Source organism: Buteo buteo, chromosome 14 (genome assembly GCF_964188355.1).
Source record: "Buteo buteo chromosome 14, bButBut1.hap1.1, whole genome shotgun sequence".
NCBI lineage: Eukaryota > Metazoa > Chordata > Aves > Accipitriformes > Accipitridae > Buteo > Buteo buteo.
Genome location: NC_134184.1, coordinates 4,811,767 through 4,825,647, shown reverse-complemented (window position 1 = coordinate 4,825,647; position 13,881 = coordinate 4,811,767). Strand labels below are relative to the sequence as shown.

The 13,881-nt window shown below is 38.0% G+C and overlaps 2 protein-coding genes across 3 annotated transcripts in view; one reads left to right on the top strand and one right to left on the bottom strand.

Annotated features, from left to right (window-relative positions):
- Positions 1 to 13,881, top strand: part of UBAC2 (UBA domain containing 2) — a 105,095-nt gene that overhangs the window by 44,968 nt on the left and 46,246 nt on the right. The window lies entirely within an intron of this gene.
- On the bottom strand, positions 629 to 12,335 carry LOC142039461 (G-protein coupled receptor 183-like). 2 transcript variants are annotated; one of them, XM_075045926.1, is made up of 3 exons: positions 12,242 to 12,289; positions 8,622 to 8,811; positions 629 to 4,087 (listed from the first exon to the last, which is right to left on the bottom strand). In XM_075045926.1, exon 3 carries the CDS (start codon positions 4,048 to 4,050, stop codon positions 2,983 to 2,985), a length of 1,068 nt encoding a protein of 355 aa, XP_074902027.1. In that variant the 5' UTR covers positions 4,051 to 4,087; positions 8,622 to 8,811; positions 12,242 to 12,289; the 3' UTR covers positions 629 to 2,982. The 2 variants fall into 2 exon arrangements, with proteins under 2 accessions (XP_074902027.1, XP_074902026.1); XM_075045925.1 differs by lacking the exon at positions 8,622 to 8,811 and having other exon boundaries at positions 12,242 to 12,335.

Below are 13,881 nucleotides of genomic sequence, written 5' to 3'. Positions count from 1 at the left end.
CCACATGTTGCATGGCATGGCATGCTCGTGTCTTTTAAGACAGACACATCCATTATGTACTCGGTGTTGGAGAGGAAAAGAGATGCCAGGTATGGCTTTACGCCCTTCTTTCACGTCTGTGTGGCATACAGGAGGAGAGGGACCTGAGGTGTGCCACTACAAGTAACTGCTGTCGTAAAAATACTCCAGCAAACAGTACTGGGGGAAGAGTACCAGCAGGATAAATGGATAAGGGCATCTTGAAGAAAACCAGTTGTTGGAGAACAGCTGTAAGTTTTCAATATTGCTGCTCTCCCTTGCTCCCATGCAGCAGCTTGTTAGATCTCTCTGGTGATGGCTACCAGCCCCACAGCACAGCTGGTAGAAGAAATAGGACAGTTGCTCTCTAAATGACTTCAGTGCAGTTGTCCCAGGCTAACTGAAACCACCACCTCTGCTTTCGGCAGTTTCAGATAAGCGTGCAGAAAAGAGGCTCCTCATTGATAGGAGTGTGCGTGAGCTGTGGGTGCACGCTGACAAGCAGTGGGGGGAAGCAGTGGCATCAGCTGCCACAGCTATAAATTGTCACTGTCTGCGTGTCTGCGCCTTTAGGACTCTTGTCAGGAAGCTGAGCTTATATTAGCTTTTAAAGGTTTTTATTTTATTGGTTTCTTCAGCATTTGAGAAATACCAAAATAGGGAGAAAAACCCCCAGCTTTTCTCAAACCCATATTTAACTGGACCTACACTCTAAGGCTTATTAGAGCAAACCTGGTATTTTGATGTAAAGTTAGCTGGTTGAGAACGTTGATGTGTGCTTGTGAAAAACAAAGTCTAAATTTGAAAATAACAAAATTGCTAACATAAGAAAACAGGGGTAGAGAAACATTTCAATACAGATCTTCACTTTGTTTCCACTTAGAAGTGAATAGGTATCTGCATTATGTGGTGCTGTAATACATGAGTTATATTTTACAGACAAATATAAAAAAGACTTCTTGCCTTTCTCATTTTATAATCACAGTTCGATGAAACACATATCAAAATTTAAAAAGAAGACGTTAGTAGAATAAAATGAGCTTGTACTGGTGTGATGTTAGTAATACATACATTTTATTTCTACAGTTTCTAGGTATTCATGAGTGGTCTGTTGGTGGTTTTTTCAGGTCACCATTTGCTTACTCCAATAGGAACAAATTCTTAAATAATATTTTAAAATAGTTTATTAAAAAAGCTGACAAGAACAGAACTGCTATAGCGTACAGAATTAAGTAGAACTTCTGTTAAGAATTATTTTTCTTACTCTGTTTTTCTTTAGTTGCATAGTGTCTTTTGTAATTAGAAACTTAAGTTTGACAATCTAAGTGGTATGAAATATAGGGTCTTTTGCATTTTCTTTCCCATAAGAAAGTAATTGTTAATTTAATGTTTCCGTACTGCTGTTCAGATATGACCCTTCCATGTTTGCAGGTAGGCGGAGGTCAACACGTGAGGAAGGAAGGAATTGCAAAGATGACAAATATAACTATGTTTGTCTGACTTGCAGTACAACCTCAATGCCAGAGAGATACAGCTGCAATAAATAACATTTATTATGATATCTGGCATAGCTTTTACCAGTAATTATCAGGCGCTCTTTAATTTTCCTTTTCCATCACAACCTCATGGTGCAATTACCGAGTTGTGTTGGCAGATGAAGGTATATTAATAAGATAGAAGACAAAAGAAAAGACGGGGGCCCAGGAATGAAGTGGGGAAGGAAGCTGACACATGACGGAAGGGCACGACAGCAGGAACCCAGGGCTTGCATCCTGGATACTCAACTGGTATTGAGCCGATTCCAGCAGGATGCGTTTAAGTCATTTGGTCTCTTTGCTGGCCCAATTTCAGTGTGCCCAAAGGGATCCCAGTTACGCTGTATGAAGGCGTGATGGGAAAGCTTGTTCTTTCCCAGCTAATCCTGCTGTTCTCTTTTATTGATCTCTCAGGTAAACAGCGCTTAAAAAGAGGTGGCCATCTCACACCATCAGAATTAACCCATTGATTTACTTTTTGGTGGCTTCAACTGTGAACATTTATTCCCGTTTCCAAAATGTTTGTCTTGTGTCCATGTCTGACTTCAGCAGAAGTTCTGAAGAACCCTGTATCACTGCAGTTCTAACTGAAACAGTGCAGTTTTCATATTACAGTCTCCTGTTTCAACTTATTTTTTGTGTTTATAAATAATTTATATACAACTAGGGTAGAGACTCATTACAATACACACTAGAAAGAAAAGTTCTCCTTTAGGAAAAGGAGTAAAGAGATAATACACCTTGCAAAGATGAGTGATTTAACATACGGGAGATACTCAAGTGTTGGGGAGGACCAAACAGTTCATTAACTTTTCATCTATTACATTTGACAATGTTATCTGTGTGGATTGTCCAATAAGACATTTGTGCTCCAAATACTATAAAATGCAGTTTCACCTCCAAAGGGCTATAAACTCAGCACCGGTGGTAGTCAAGCGTGCACAGAAATTGTCCATTTTATCTCAAAGTTTGATTTCTTTTCCTTGTGTGATTTGGCTAACAAAACCATTGCTGTAATTGAAGCTCAGCTAGAGGTCTTGCAATTTTCAGATGTTCTGCTTGTAGTCAGTCTGAATTGTAAGCTATTGGTGTTTAATCCTTTCTCAGACACCCAAACTGTGAATCAAGTCTTTGCTTGAGTTAATAACATCCAGGCATACATATGTGCAGTATGGAACTTGAACATTCACAGTGGTGCATATTTCCTGGAAAAAATAATGAGATCAGTCAAAATGATACAGCTAGGAAATTATAATGCTGAGTTTTCCTGCTGACCTGTGACAATTCTTTTTCAGTCCAACATCACTCCTTGATTTCCTGACATCCTGAAAAACAGAATCTTACTTCAGCTGCTGTACAGGGAGCACTAAGAGTTTTTACTGTGGACCCTGGATTTTTAAGCTTGCTCCACTGTGGTGTACTACAGACTTTATTTTTCAGGTAGCTTTCCATTGGAAGATTTTGCAAGTGTCATCATTTGCGTTTCTCCCACATCACGTGAGCTTTCTTCGTGATGTGACCTGACAGCACTTGAAATTGATACACTCACTTGTCGTCTCAGTATTTTCATTACAGTTCTCTTGTATCCTTTGCATGCAAAGAAATAGATGAAAGGATCTAGGCAGCAGTTAAAATTCATCAGAAACACGGTATAATGGAGTGACTTCTGGAAAATTTTCTTTTCAGTGCACGAGGGTTCATTCTGCAGCTTCTTAATCATGTGTTTTATGATTGCAACATGATAAGGGGTAAAGCAGATGATGAACACTATAATTACAAATATGATTGTATTGATGGCTTTTTTGTTTATCCCTGATTTTTCAGTCAGTGGATTTTCCTTGGCTGTTTGAAAAAGTTTGCAGCTAATTTGAGAGTAACAAAATAGTATAATCCCCAGGGGAATAAGGTACCCTACTAAACAGGCAGCAAGCAGTATAAATGGTAGATGTGCTATTTTTTCAAAGTTTGGATATTCCATACATGTAGTCCTTTCTTTTTCTTCCTGTGACATGGGTTGTATAAGTAATGGGAAAGTTTGACTAAATACAAGAAACCAGATAAAGACACAAATGCCCTTGGCATATTTAATCCTTCTGATCTTGTATCGGAAGGGGTGGACAACAGCGAAAAACCTGTCAATGCTCAAACATGTCATGAAGTTTACACCTGCGTAGGTGTTGATATAGAACAAGAGAGCCGTTATTCGACATAATGCTTCTCCAAACGGCCAGTGAAATCCCAGGGCGTAGTAGGCTATCCTTGTAGGCAAGGCGATACAGAACAGGAGATCGGAGAAGACGAGATTTGTTGAATAGAGGGTAGTGGAGTTAATCTTCTTTCTGTTTTTAAAAATGACGGTGAGGGCAATGGCGTTTCCAAGCACCCCAAGAATTAAGATGGAGCTGTAGAAGACAGACAGTAGTATCCGTGCTGTATCTTTGTGCTCATATAAGTCACAGGTGGAACTGTTTGTCTGAGAAGCTGTGAAAGTGTCCATTTCTGTAACCACTGTTGTTGCAGGAAGCTCAGTAGACCTAACATGAAAAGAAAACCAAAAGGGAACATTTTGTAATAAACATAGATAAACTTCTTCTGCATAACAACGGCCAACCTCTGTTGCAAAAAGCAAGATTGTAAAAAACTGAAATGAAACTTCATTATGGTGAAATACTTTCCAAACCTCCTTCTGAAAACAAACAAAAAGATGGCTTTTTTTGGCTTTTCTGTTTTCATAGAATGGGTTGGGTTGGAAGGGACCTTAAAGATCATCTAATTCCAAGTCCCCTGCCATGGGCAGGGACACCTTCCACTAGACCAGGTTGCCCAAAGCCCCATCCAGCCTGACCTTGAACACTGCCAGGGATGGGGCATCCACAGCCTCTCTGGGCAACCTGTTCCAGTGCCTCACCACCCTCACAGTGAAGAATTTCTTCCTTATATCTGATCTAAATCTACCCAGTTTAAGTTTAAAGCCGTTACCCCTTGTTCTATCACTACGTGCCCTTGTAAAGAGTCCCTCTCCAGCTTTCTTGTGGGCCCCCTTTAGGTACTGGATCCTAGTTCCTTCTCTCCTGAAAAAAAATCAGACAGGAGGCAAAATAATAAACCAGGGATGTAATATATTTGGAAAGTGAAGTTTATAGATGTTCAGGAGGTGGGAGACTGTTTAAAGCAATCTGAGGGGAAAAAGGAGTGTGAAGAAACCACACGTTAAAGGATCATCGTAAGTCCCCAAGAGTCAGACAAGCAGACAAAATTTTTTAAATGTGTTTCAGTTAATTTTTAGGGAATTTTTGTTTCTAACAATTCACGTTGTGATGGTTTAAATTGTTTAGAGAAACTAAATTTTTTCACTGTTCTTATCATATTGTCATTATAATAATTCAGCTTTTTTTAACACTAGTTTTAAGAATTGGCTTTTGGAATCTAATTCAAATATTGTTACATAGATAAATTCTTAAGACTACAACTTTAGTCACTCTTTAGTGGTGCTGCAAAAGAGAGATAACCCAGCTGAAATATTTTACACATTGTCAATTTAGCAGATTTTAGAAATTGTTTAACCTGCACAGTCAGAAGTAGCATGGAAGAGCTGCAAAGTGGCAGTGATTTGGGGGACATAAAAATATAAAAAAAGATCCAGTAGAATTTCAGAAACGGAAAGGACCCCATGCTGTTGATACTGCTTCCAGTGCGAAATATTTCTTAGGTGTGTTGTTACCTGACAGTTGCATAGTGGAAGCATAAATGTCAGAAAGGATGGGGCATCTAACATTACTCCTCAGGCAGCTGTTCTGCAAAATGGTGCCTCTTGGAGGCACCATTTATGGATTAAAACAGCAGTCAAAACAAGATTGCTTTTGCTTTAATGCAGAATACTATCTGGAGATAAAAGCTGTTGTAACCTGAGTTTTAAGTCCATCTGGTACCTTTAATTAAAATGTCTAGGTTAGTTCTGAGGATCTGCCTTTCAACGCACAGTATTTACAAACAACTGTAGCCTGTTGTACCTTAAAAAAGTCTTTCTGGAAAATATCTCTCAGTTTTAAGGGTTTTAAGCTATGCATTTTAGAAAGTATTCATTATCCTTTTATTAACTTGTGAAAGCATTAGAACGTTAGTATCTTCTTTCAGTTTTGAGGAGATTGTCCTACTTGTTTCAAGTTACTCACAACTAATGTATCTGCCACACATACTGTATTATAAGTCTGATGAGACTTCTGGCTAGGTTAGCAGGGGTGCATGAGGTTCTCTGTAAACAGTAAACCTGTGGGTAGTGGATGATGTGTATTAGAATACATAAATGAGTTATATTACATACGTTTAAGGAAGAAATTTAGCATCCAGGTAGTATAGTAAGTGTATGTTTGCTGTGTTGCACAGGCAGTAGGAAAGACCGGTGAGTGATTTCTGACTGATAGATGTACGATGTTCTGATTGTTAAATACCCGTGAAGTATGTACCGTGTGTCAAGATGTGGCAATACTGCATTCAGGGTTGGAAGTCAAATCTGAAGTGGGAGTTTTGTGGTTTTAATAAGGGAATTAAACTGGTAAATAGCAAGTCCAGCTGTAGTTCAGACTTAAGAAAGTCTGGAATTTTATGTTAGTTATATCTGCATCGTTCACAGTATCTTGGTGTTAGTGTGTTTGATGATTGATTAATGCAGTAGTTATTACCCTAAGGACAGTTCTGGTATAATTTCCTTCCATTTCGTCTTTTCACTAATAGAAGCCTGTAGGGTGGCTCTTGTTTTATATAACAGACTGCTTTTTGCAGAAGATGGCGTGGGTTTTGTGTAGGCACCTGGATAACAGTCAGTGAGGTATTTTCTTTTCTTTCTCTTATTTAAGTGCTTCTGATTACTTGTTCACCCTCCCAGCATGACATCTATCTTGCACTCATCTCTTCCATGAAATTTAGGTAAAATCATTTCTTAAACATAAGTAAGGAAGAATAATCTAAGACTTATGATAAACAGTTCTATTGCAGTAGCTAGCTACAGCATATCACTGCATAATTTTATTTTCACTGTAAAGTTGTAACAGTTTTGGTTCATAAATGATGTAATTGTCAAGCCCATCCATTTGTCTTTCTATAAAAGTTTATAAAAAGTAGAATATCTATTATACAAACTCATTTAACTATGGTTTAGGAAAAAATCCATAATTTCAGTGAAATACTTTTTTTTTTTTTTTAATATTAAGAGTAGAATTTCCTAAAATGCATGTTACCTAATTTTGCGCTATGAAGTCGGATCTTTAATTCATCCAGAATAAATTCTATCCAGAATCTAATAAATTCATCTAGAACTTGTTGTTGCTCAAAATAAGGATGTTCACCCTCACATAAATCCACGGCTATATTGAGAAGCAGTCCTAGCTGAGAGAGAGTTTGTGTCTATCCACGGTGGTAGCATGGATATACGTGGGGAGCAGTTCCATGGCAGGACAAACTGGGCACAAACAGATGAGAAGAAAGCTGGAGGACCACAGCGCACGGGCCTTCCAGGGCAGCGTGCACGTCAGCTAAGCTGTGCTCCTTGACAGAGGATGTCAGCAGGCTCTTCTGCCTGCTGTGGGAATCAGCCCTGGGTGGGGAAAGTGTTCTTTTTGATCCTCTGTTATCCCCCAAATATTTTGGCTGTTAATGTAGGGAGCACATTTTATAATACTCTAGATGAGTGTTAGTATTTTCTCTATAGGTACGTATGTATGGGCATTTTTGCCCATGATGTCTAGGTGCTATATTACCTGAATATATTTAATTTAAAAACAAACAAACAAACAACCGAGATGCTGTATCTGGTTTAGGGCCCAAACAGGTGATGAAGTTTATGCACATCACCTGAGCTATGGTAACTTCTTTGTACATCTGAGCTCTTACTGTTGTTACATGAACTCCATTCACCTCTGCAGGTATTTCACCTTTTCTTGTCAATCTGAAACAGGGCTGCATTTAAAAAACACTTTCTTTCTAAAAGATGTCTAGACTATTAAGGAAGACAAGACTTCTTTTTTAATCCTATTCCTTGTGTCAGGTTGCTCTTTATTTCTTGGCAGCAGTCCTTAGTGATCGATTTATTATACATACAAAGCATATGACATCCTCCACAGAATGCATCTGAAAAAACAGCAACAGGCCCATTTTGCTTACTTTTTGTGTGTTTTGCATTCTTGGAGCAAAAATGGAGAATGTTACCTCCTTACTGCTGCAAATCTCAGACTAGCAGGACTTAATTGTTACTGATTTTAATGAGCTGTGTGTCTGAATACCTTATGAGAACATGGCCACTTACTGTCCCAAATCCAGGTGCACCGCTGAAGCTACCCTTTAGAATCACTACCAAAATGTTTGCTCCTCTAGGTTGTTGGATTAAATACCCTTCCTCAGTGGCTTTCTGAATTTATTAATGATACTACTTTGAAGTATATACTTGAAAAAAAGATAACATTAATTTACCTTACCAATTTAATAATTTTAGAAAACATTGTCACATTTTTTTGTCATAGAGGTACATGCAAAATTTTAAGGCATAAAGTATTTAAAATTCCTGTCTTTATATTGGTATTGTAAAGAAGGTTGTTCAGGTTTTTATGTTTTCTGAGTCTGCAGACACATGATGCTCAGTGACACAGACCACTTACTCATTTAATGTGACCTCCTGTGTAATCCAGGTTATGTTATTATTCTAGTTATTTGTTATGGATTCCACTAACTTTTCATTTAAAGCATATTTTCTAAAATGCTGTTTGGTCTTGATTTGGAGAACTGAAGAGAAAGCAAGTTAGCCATTTGTACTGTAGTTTTTGGTCAATCAACCTCCCTGTTAAAAAATGTGGCTGTGTCTTGTTCAAACTTCTCTAAAATTAATCTGCAGTTGCTGGTTTTGTTGAGCCTTTCCCCTTTATACATTCTCACGTTTTGGCAATTCAAGGTGAAGTTCTCAAATGTCTCATCACAAGGCAAAATACTCCCGTGACGCCGGTTCTAACCTCAGCTTAGTCCCACACAGGAAATGGGGTTCCAGGTGCCTCTTGGTATTGGTGTACCTGGAAACATACTCACCACCACGGCCCTGCTTTTTCTGCTCGGTTGATTAGGTATCCGAGATAGAGTCGTGTAGCATTGCACTGGAAGCTTGGGAAGTGAGTTCGCTGTGATCCTGGAGTACTTCTCGGATTCACTGTGTCCTAGGATATCTCCAGTCTAGGGGCATGACCATTGCTCTCTGCTTCTAGCTGGGAGGACCTTACGCCTGGGAGAGTTTAAAATTAATTTTAATGTTATGCCCAGGCTTATGACCAGTGCAGGTTGTTCTTTATTGTTCTCTCACTTGCTGTTTTTTAAGTCTTAGCATTGTATTTGCTTTCTGACCACCAATGGAAAAAAAAAAATTTTCTTTAGCCAATTACTTGATGAGATTTGTTAGTTAGCCAGCTTTTAGTCTATTCTGTGTGCTCTCTTGATATTTGATAGCAATAGTATCCACTCGGGGAAGAAAAAACACAATACCCTGTCAAGCTGCTTACAAAATCTAGCATGTCTGAAATCTGTGCGGGTGCCTTTTTAAGCCAATTTTGTAATCTCATCAAAGAAGGAAAAGAAATTGTTTTAGGAGACTGGTTTTCTGTGAAAACATTTGACTAGCATCATTCATTTGTTTTACATTTATACTGCAGTATACAAAAGCCCAGCTCAGAGCAGAGTCCCCGCTGGAAAAGGTGTTTGTCAAACAGAATGGTGGCTCCAGTCTGGAAGTACTACATAATCCAAAGCCCTGGTTCATAAAGGTGTTCATGTATGATGAGCTTTATATGTAGTATCATAATGTTACATACTTTTAACTATTAACAAGCATAGACTTCAATGATGAGCCCGCAATTGCAGTGTTGCAACCTTAGATTACATGGGTTTGGACTACGTGCAAGCAGTGATAAAGGCTCTCTGTATGCAAAATGAGTTTTCTTCTTGTTCTCATCTCCTGCTTTTGCTGAAGGAGCACCATCTGTCTTTTCAGCAGAACAGGGAACATGTAGAAGGCTGTAACTGTGTATTGTAATCTAATGTGTGATTTGTCTGTCTCTCGTCATAATTTTCATTCTTCGGAGATGAATCCCTGGTCCATCTGTCCAGTAGCTAATTTAAGAGGGATACTAATTAAGTTCTTGGAAAGGCACAGCAGATCATTAGAAAGATCTCTCCTGGCTCTATACGTAGTATGGTTTAGTCACTTTGAGATGGACAATATTTCTTTAACAAACAGTATTGGGGAATAATGTTGTTTATGTACGCATAAAGAGTATAAATGATTTAAAAGGAATGGTTGGGAAAGAGACTTCTCTTTCCCTGCAGTGCCTGACCTGAGGATTTACTGAGCTTGCAATCCTCTGTAGGTGTTAAGCTAAGTCTTACAGTTTCAAAACAGTAGAAGATGGGCAATATGCAGTGCTATGGTTATGTAGGTTTAATTTTTACCTTAATCTCTAAAATTAATTGTTTTCTGTTGACCAGTCGTATTTACTGTTTGAATTTCTAATTTACCGTACAAGTGATCTTCATTGCAGAGTGTTTTCTCTGAGAAAAAGGCTTGATTCAACTAAGTTACGTATGTTAAAAAGTGTGCATGCTAAGTTGCATAGTAGAACACACTGTTAGTATAGAAAGAACATATACCTAAGCTACCTATATTTAGGTGTATGTATTGGCAGCTTGGGAGCTGCATGTGGTTTAATAAAAGCTGAGGCAAGAGACAGGCGTGTCCTAAAGCTTCCTGTTCTTTTCTAATACTTTAATACTCATACGCTTCTAGTGCATTATGTTAATTTATCTTGTTTCAAAAGCTGTTGAGTTTTGTGTCCTAAATGACGAGTAGGGCTAATGACCTGAAGACTGAATCCCCAGGTCACAATCCACAGCTAATTTTGGTGAGAGAGTTTCCAGGCTAGGGCTCTTATTCTTCTTTGGTATAGACCCAAATTTGTTGGAGTACTAAAGTCAAATTTGTAAGCCACGTGTCAGAGAATCCGAAGTATGCCTTTCATGAATGAAATTGTCTTAATGATGGCTATGAAGAATTATAATATTCTTTAAGTGCTTAACAAAATTTGCAGATGCATACGCTGTGGGTGGGATCTTTATGGTCCTGCTTTTATCTATTACAACAGATTTTAAAAAGTTGTACGACAGTTACTTTTGGCACTTAAAAATAGTAGCAGCAACAGTAAGCGAAATGGAAATAAAGAAGTTGAGTTGAAATGCTGCATAACTAGTTAAAAAGTGGAAGTCATTTGAAGTGTACATGTCTTGCTGTTATCTGTTAGATCTCTGTTTCCAAATGTGATCCGTCCTATGAAAAGTGTGAGAACTATCTAACATAAATCATCTCTGCCAAAGATGCACGTTAATGTGAAGAGCTGTGCTGATGCAGAGATGATTATCCTTCCTTTGGTTTACTTGCCTAAGTATACTGAATGTAAAAAGGAGAGAGCCTAAAATGTAGCAACTAAACAAAATAAAAAGCTGAGCCACTGACAATTACATTCCTACAAGCAGAAGAAAAAAGGGCTCAAATAATTATTTGTATTTTAGTACTAGAAAACATGCACACCTGTTTATATGACCAGTACAGGTACAGTTTTTAATTTTAGGGATTACAACTTCAGAACTCTAGCTTAAATTCATTATTCATTACATGGATACAGATTCCTCAGTTTTCCGAACAGAAAGGGATGAGATTTGAGCTTTTAAAGACTAATTGCCAGGTGAGTTTTCAGTTCCCTCATCTCTTCAGGAGGAGCCATGAAAATGTTAGACAGATCTCTTGTATTCTGTGCTCAAAGGCATGCATGCTGTCTCTGGTTTTTAAGATAAATAATAGTTGAGTTGTTGTCTGTTGAACAGTCTATCTTGTTTTACCAGTATAGTGGGAAAAATGGATCCTTTTTAATTGGGAAGATGTATAAAAATCGTACCACTTTTAATATTTCTTCAGCTTTGTGGCATGAAGATCAGTAATAAGGAGAAAGACATTTGGTGATTATGATTCAGAAAAAGAATTCCTTCTGAAAACTTTGAAAGAAATGTGTGTCAGAAGGTAAAAGAGGAATTAGCTTGTAAAACTTTGAATTCTTAAAATATACCGTTGCAATATTTAGGCGTGAGAAGAGTGACTGAGGAGTTCTTGAGCTGATAGTAAAGGCTGTTTCATAGGCAAGAAGCACATGTGATACAACAAGCTATGCATTCATGACCATAGTATGGATTTGTTTAAGGCTGCAAGGTTTGGTGAATGACTTAAGATGCTTCCCTTACTATTTGTACATCTGTTATTTCTGCATTAGCATAATTTAAATTACTATTGCTAAAAAAATTTGATACTGCATTAGCTTATCCAGTGTTTCCCTGTGATTGCCGAAAGGCTGTGTTATAAAAAAGGACTTGAAATAACTTGTTGATGCTGTGGGTCAACAGATCCTTTAAATAAAAATTAACTGGCAGCATATTAATGTGTAAACATAAAATATCACAGAATTTCTTCCACGAGCCTTGTCTCCCATCCAAAGATCATTTATCCTTCCTACCACATGAAAATATTCAGTATAATGCCAAAAAGAAATAATCTTTCTGGAATTGTTTGCTGTTGTTCAGTGAAAAATTTTTAAAAGTTAATTCTTTTCTGTACTTACATATCTGTAGCTTCTTGGATCCTTTGAGCAGTTAAGGGCATTAGCAGGATGGCTTGACTGCGAAAGTTTACCCTTGCACATTGTTTTCAAGACTGATGACGTGAGTCTCTTTTGTGGGAGGGGTAGGTTTTTTCAAGTGCTTAAAAAAACCTTGTTTGTATGCTGGTCTTGATTTGCTGCCTACAGTTTTATGGGATGTGAAAGCATCTATTTTTAATCCTTTTACAATTAGTCTGTTCAAAGAGAGTAATTAGAAACAACCCTCCTGCCTCCCCCCTGAAGTTACGCATTACTGACTTTCATAGAAGGGACTTTACCCAGAGGTTTGCTTGACTAACTGTTGACCAACTAAAACCCCTGAGTGAAAAACTTTGTTTATATGCCATTTGCATTTAAAAACAACTTAAATTCAGTTTGTAGCAAAGAACCGTATGATCAATACATGCTTTAGAACTGCTTCTTACTGATCAAATCTGACAGAGCACAAGCGAACCTCAGAACTGAGGCATACTGGGATACTGTGTAAAAACAGACGTCTCGACAGCCTGTGTACATTCCCAGCACTGTTTTAGTATCATAATGATGAGGCTTTACAGAAATGCCCTCTGAAAATATATAAGGGAGTTGAAGAGCTCTGGTGGTTTGAGAGATTAAGGAGGATGTGTGCCTTTGTAAGCCATTTATTGCATTTTGAGCAAGGATAACAGTAACAATAATACACATGTAAGGTAAACACATTAAAGATAAAAAGCTTTTAAAACACATGTCCGATTCCCCTAAAATGATATTGATAAGAATGGGCGGCTAGGGAATAGGAAAGGAATGGGATATCAAATTGTGAGGTAACCTGTTGTTACCTGGAATAACATTGTTTCTGGGCAAAGAACGTTGTTTTAAGAGTTAATTTGTGTGTTTGTTAAGAGGGTTTTGGAGATCAGAGATAGATGGAAAACCCTGTCATTTGCTGTTAGAGGCTGTGGTTGAGAGTTACCTGGGATTTTCCCCCAGAACTCATACTGATCGTTCATGACTGCAAAAGACTTTATCTTTAAAGTGGCCTCATTTAGTGGCCTGATTTTAAAGAACCAGCAAGTAGGCATGATGATGTGTCCAACCCATGGTGGCTAGAATGCCTCTTGGCAAACGTTAGGGCTGTGTTCACGGTGTAAGCCTTTGCTGACGTTGTAGTGTTGGAGGTGTGCAGACGTATGATCTCAACTAGCATGTCCATCTCATCAGAAAGCCTAAAGTCAATGCACATCTAATGACACAAAGTTAAACTTTACTAAATGTACCTTGTCTTACAGAAAATGTTTTTGCTATAGCAGAACAAAGTAGAGCCTTGTGAGCTAGTTTTGTGCCTACTTGGAGCATTTGGTTGGCACTGTACACTGATTTTTCTGGTGTTGAACTCCCAGTGCAGACATGGCTTGATTCCCCTTAGATACCAGGAAGCTGAAGGGCTCAATCTAGGGCTTTCAGCTCCTCAGTTTTTATGGGGCATTTATCTTTTAACACGAGATTCAGAGTCTTTGAGAGAACTTATTGGTCTTATTCTGTTTTTTTTTCCTTTCTTGTTTTTCAATTATTTTTTAATTATTCAGCTTCATCACAGAGTAGAATCTCTTTAAATGATGTAA

What these genes read in the sequence shown, in the direction of transcription:
- LOC142039461 (XM_075045925.1), bottom strand. Translation starts at nt 12,282, where the DNA reads ATGCCCTTAACTGCTCAAAGGATCCAAGAAGCTACAGATAT. An exon ending in ATCCAAGAAGCTACAGATAT is followed by an intron (nt 4,088 to 12,241) that starts GTAAGTACAGAA and finishes TTTTCATGTTAG; the next exon opens with GTCTACTGAGCTTCCTGCAA.